This window comes from Anarrhichthys ocellatus, unplaced genomic scaffold (assembly GCF_004355925.1).
Source record: "Anarrhichthys ocellatus isolate YVR2014 unplaced genomic scaffold, GSC_Weel_1.0 scaffold148, whole genome shotgun sequence".
Taxonomy (NCBI): domain Eukaryota; kingdom Metazoa; phylum Chordata; class Actinopteri; order Perciformes; family Anarhichadidae; genus Anarrhichthys; species Anarrhichthys ocellatus.
The window spans coordinates 87,884-92,764 of record NW_022280178.1 but is presented as its reverse complement, the minus strand read 5'-3'; the positions used below and the strand labels follow the sequence as shown (position 1 = coordinate 92,764).

Genomic DNA, 4,881 nt, shown 5'->3' with positions numbered 1-4,881 from the left:
TTCTAAAGACATTTAGTAAATGGAATGGAAACAGCTGCCCAGATTATGAGTCACAACAAATGATATAGATATCACAACATAAAAACACACACACACACACACACACACACACAAAAGACACAATACTTTTTGATTTTACATCAGCTGGTAAAAGTTTGGAATGATGAACGGCTTGTTCCTGCTGAATTTCAAGGAGCAAATTTAAACATTTATAATTCAGTGTTCCTAAACACTGAAGTCATTCCCTCCATATTTTATTCCGAGAATTTTTAGGTTTTAGCAACCGGAGAGTTTTTAAAATGAAATACTTTTGTGTTTTAAACTCAATATGTTTCATGTTAAGGCTTAAAAGACAAATAGACGAACAAATAAATGTAAATATATCGATATAAGATCCGGTATTTCTCCAGAAGAACCTCCATACATGGAAATAACCTTTAAAGAAAAACAGATTAACTGTTCACTAAATAAATGATATGTGAGAAAATGAGGGGGCTGCATCAGTTCTGCCTGGATGCTGTGGATATGCCGTCCATCTGTACTCTAATTAAAGGTGTATTTCTCTCATCCTTTAAAATTTTAAAAATAATCACATATTGTTATTGTGCAAGTGTATTTGAAGTTTGGCTTGACAGTCTGTTTTTGTCACCTTCACTTTGACAAAGTGTGCATACCAGATCATCGCCTGTTTAGAACCGAAGTGATACCTAAATAAAAAACGAGTGGGTGAAAACTCCGAGTCACAAATGCCACGGGTGACGCAAGTCGGGTTTTACCCCGATTTCCATCCTCAAGTGTTTTTTAAAAATATAAATATACACATAAAACAATTGTATTCACCACTTTCAACCCAGCGACGGTTTAGGTTCCACGAATGCATCTCCGCTGACACCCAATGGCCCCTTGTTGTGCTTTAGTTAGTCATGATGAGGAATAAACCAAACCGATACCAGCTGTGTTTATCATCCACGTATATTTAATAAGTCTCAAAAGACACACCACGACAAAAGAAGTGTATGAGTTCAACACGATTAACACTCCAACATTGTATTACACGTGAACCACAACTGACTTGAAATTACACGAGAGGAAATGCGTACAAAAATAGAATGATTTCCAACTTTACATATTAAAGGACAAATATACATTGCATTAGAAGCGTCCTTGAACCATGTCAGTGTACAAAAAAGACACACAGCAAGGCACTAAAGGGAACATATAGTCATCAACAAGCATGTTAGAATAAACACTTCGTCAATTCAATAACTTAGAACAGTTCTCTTGCTTCAAAGCGTTATTGCAGTTATTACACATTTAAACTCGCAGCCTGTTGCGCGCTCAATATGTGTTTGGCGATATTTAAGCAACCCACTTTATATTACAACCGCCCTTGTATATTCCTATGAAGTAATGGCTGTGTTTACTTTTGTTTTCAGTAGACTGTACAGGCAAAGTGCATTCGTGTCAGTCTCTCTGTCGGTTCTGGATCAGGAACGGGTGGATGTGCGTAATTGCGCACGACCGCACAGAAGTTCTTGCTCAATCCCATCCTGGTATTTAGTCTATCTCACAACCGTTTCAGAATAATTATTTAATAGTTATTTTTCTTTTAAGAGGTTAGTGTGCGTCACGCTGCCATGGTGACAACAACGTTTTCCAGGGAAACTATGAACAAATCCCGCTAGCTGCGCTGATGGCGCCCGACGGCCGCTCCACCCCGGAGCTGCTGGACGAGGAGGACGAGGAGGAGACGGTGGAGGACTTCCTCTCCTTCTGCCTCAGGTGGATTTTAGTGTGTCTCTTCCTCTCGTCGCTGCGGGCGAATTTGCGGCCGCAGAAGTCGCACGCGAACGGCTTTTCTCCCGTGTGCGTGCGGATGTGCGTGGTGAGGTGGTCGCTGCGACTGAAGTTGCGCATGCAGATGCGGCACTGGAACGGCTTGTGTCCAGTGTGGATGCGGATGTGTCTGGTCAGTTCGTCGGAGCGGGAGAACCGCCGGTCGCAGCCGTCTGCCGGACAGGGGTACGGCCGCTCGTGGATGGGCGTCTTGCTGGGTCTGTTCGGGTACTTTCTGGGCCGCAGGATCGGCCTTAGGGGCAGGTTCTGAGGGCTGTAGGCAGAGGGGAGCCTCGGCGGACCCCCCTCGGAGCCACCACCGCCCGGACCCAGCGTAAAGTTCCTGATAGTGTTCAGCGGGGTCAGGGGTGGAGGGACGCGGAACGGATCGAGCGGACATGGACCGAACGGTTTCCGATCTTGGATACTCGCCGTGTGCATGTCCCTCTGGCAAGCAGGCTGGAAGAAGCCCGAGTAGTCGGGGATGATGGGGAAGAGCCCCGGCGCCTCTGCGGGTTGCTTGGGCGAAGAGTAGGAGGGTGGTGGGTAAGAGGCGATGGAGCAGGTAGAGGTGGACAAAAACGCAGAGGGGTCCTGGTACATCTCCCCGCAGCCGGAAGAGGAGTAAGGAGGCGGAGGGGAGTACATGTGATGGTGGTGGTCCATCTCTGCCTGGTTCTGAGCCGCCATGGTGCAACTCAAATTTCCGCTGGAGTGAAAGTGATTGGGAGATCCCGAGGAAGCCGGGGAGGAGGACGCCGAAGAGGAGGGAGGAGGAGGAGGCGGCGGTTGGGCCACGTTGAAGATGCCCGAGACGATGTTGATCACTCCCTCGGGGTTCCAGTTACCTGGATACTGGGAGTCGATGGAGAACTTCCCCATGTATGTGAAGGTCTGGTTGCGGTGGGATGCGGGCTGAGAGAAGCCGCTGGAGTAGGGGGAGAGGTCCAGAGAGCGCTTCTCGACGCTCATGTCTGCGCTCATCAAGCCATCTGCCAACAGAAACAAAAACGGCTCGTTAGGGAGGCAACACAAACCCGGTTCATTAAGAAGTTCACACTTGACAGGAAAGTGGGCTTTAAGTGAGAAAAGGCCGGTGCGCCTCGTTTCCGTTACGCACGGACTCTGGTCCCATATTGCGAGTATATCAAACATGTGAGCGAACTTTTATATTATGACAGACAATTTAAAAAAACAAACATTTTCTGAAGCATTTTTGTAAAATGATTTGCACTCAGTAACACTCAGCATATGGACAACTTTTCATAGACTAGAACAACTGACAATTTGTCTTTAAAATTCTCTACACATGCGTCATCTTACCTGAGACATTGATCTGGTCGTAATGAGCTCCTAAGTCGCTGTTGGGGAAGATAGCCACGGAGGTCGCCAAACTGGAGCTGATGTCATCCACCGAGTACACGCTCTCAGGATGCAAGAACCCCCCGAGATTCATCGGCACTTTCTCCAAAGTTTTAGCCGTCATTGTGGAGAGAAAAAAAGCACCGGGTCTGCTCGCTCTGTACTGTCTTTCTGTTCTTTTTCCTTTAAGCTAATATAATAAAGTCAACAGTGAGGCAGTGGGTCACCACTGCATGTCTTTGTCTGTCACCGGGTGTGAGAGGATGAGCTCAGCGTGTCTCTGGCGCGCTTCATGCGCTCTGGCGATAAAGTCAACACCGTGTAAAGTGACTCGTTTTTTGGGAACGGCGGCCCTGGCTCTAGTATGTTTATATGGGGAACCTTTTCAATGCGGGCTGCAACGTCATTACCCAAATATGGAGTGGGTGGGGTGGAGGGAGAGGCGCTGCCGCTGCCGATTGGCCGGCAGCCTCCGTGACGATTTCAAAGGGAATCACTTGTCAATGGAGAACCCGCTGCGCCAGGAGATAAACCCGGACTCTTTCCACTCGCCGCAAAACAGAGATAAACTGCCATAAACAACACAGAGACAGAATATACCACAGTGCACAAACACAGCTGTTATTCATTTTAAACACTCTTTATTTTAAATACTCTGGTGTTTCTTTTATCTAATCGCGTTCTGATATCAGAAGAGGAATTCCGGTTGAGCTTCTTAACCCATAAAAGGTTGAATCCGGTAAGCAGGGGAACGTCCCCCATACTCCTTATTTGGTTTCGATTCCGGAATATGATCATCGGAAAGTGACGAGTTATACCGAGCTGAGCGAGAGAGAAAGCCGCCCTGGCACAACCGCATTCAAATGAGACGGACAGAGGAGCGGAATTTACTCCTGAGCGCCACAGATAGAGTGCACGGGCTCGGAAACTTGTGTCGGTCTCATCTGACTCTGTAGGAAAGAATAGATTTGGTTCACTGACGAGTTAGTCACTTGGAGATAGTTACAGCAGTATTTATATAGAGAGGCGGTGGTGACGGGCCATGTGAAATAAACACACGTGAAAAAAAAGATTTGCGAAAGTGACAGTGGTCTGCAAATGACGACATATTGATTTGATTTCTGATTTGAAAAATAAACAAAAACCCTAAAACGTATGATCCATCAGCATGGTGTTGTTTGGTAATAATATGTTATAAAGGCAACATGCTGCTATTGCTCATATTAACGAATGTTTCCCTCATCAATATTGTTATACTACACAATTTGTTAAGACTGTTTATTGGTCCCCAGAGAATTGTGTGCCCTCCTGTGGCCTCAATGGGAAGTGTGCCTCTCAAACCCCCCCTCATCGTCATGCTCTGTTTGATCTCGTAAAAGTCCCTCCGTGGGTGGAGAAAGTTGACAGACAGAAAACAGATAATACTGGGTGGAATACAGTTTCCATTTGGTGTGTTTGTGTGATGTTGCACACTCAATCATGTTGTGATCTAAATTTAGGAATATTACTGAGCTAAGGGTGTCAAATATTCATTGATATCAGGGGAACCGTTCACTGACACTTCTGCTACTGACACTGGATACCAATTACAATTTCTTTATTTTCAAACATCAAAAATACCTCACATACAAAAGCTTGATAAAAACATGGAGTGGGAGCCATGTCACACGGACAATGGGACTA

The 4,881-nt window shown here is 46.0% G+C and overlaps 1 protein-coding gene across 1 annotated transcript; it reads right to left on the bottom strand.

Annotated features, from left to right (window-relative positions):
- Positions 1 to 1,011: 1,011 nt before the first annotated feature.
- egr2b (early growth response 2b) lies at positions 1,012 to 3,519 on the bottom strand. Its single transcript, XM_031877776.1, has 2 exons — positions 3,160 to 3,519; positions 1,012 to 2,828 (listed from the first exon to the last, which is right to left on the bottom strand). The coding sequence occupies exons 1-2, from the start codon at positions 3,320 to 3,322 to the stop codon at positions 1,666 to 1,668; spliced, it is 1,326 nt and encodes a 441-aa protein (XP_031733636.1). The 5' UTR covers positions 3,323 to 3,519; the 3' UTR covers positions 1,012 to 1,665.
- Between the last annotated feature and the right edge of the window lie 1,362 nt (positions 3,520 to 4,881).

Excerpts from the sequence above, each read along its gene's own strand:
- egr2b (XM_031877776.1), bottom strand. The coding sequence starts at position 3,322 with ATGACGGCTAAAACTTTGGAGAAAGTGCCGATGAATCTCGGGGGGTTC. Across the intron at positions 2,829-3,159 it reads CGACCAGATCAATGTCTCAG|ATGGCTTGATGAGCGCAGAC; the intron begins GTAAGATGACGC and ends TTCTGTTGGCAG.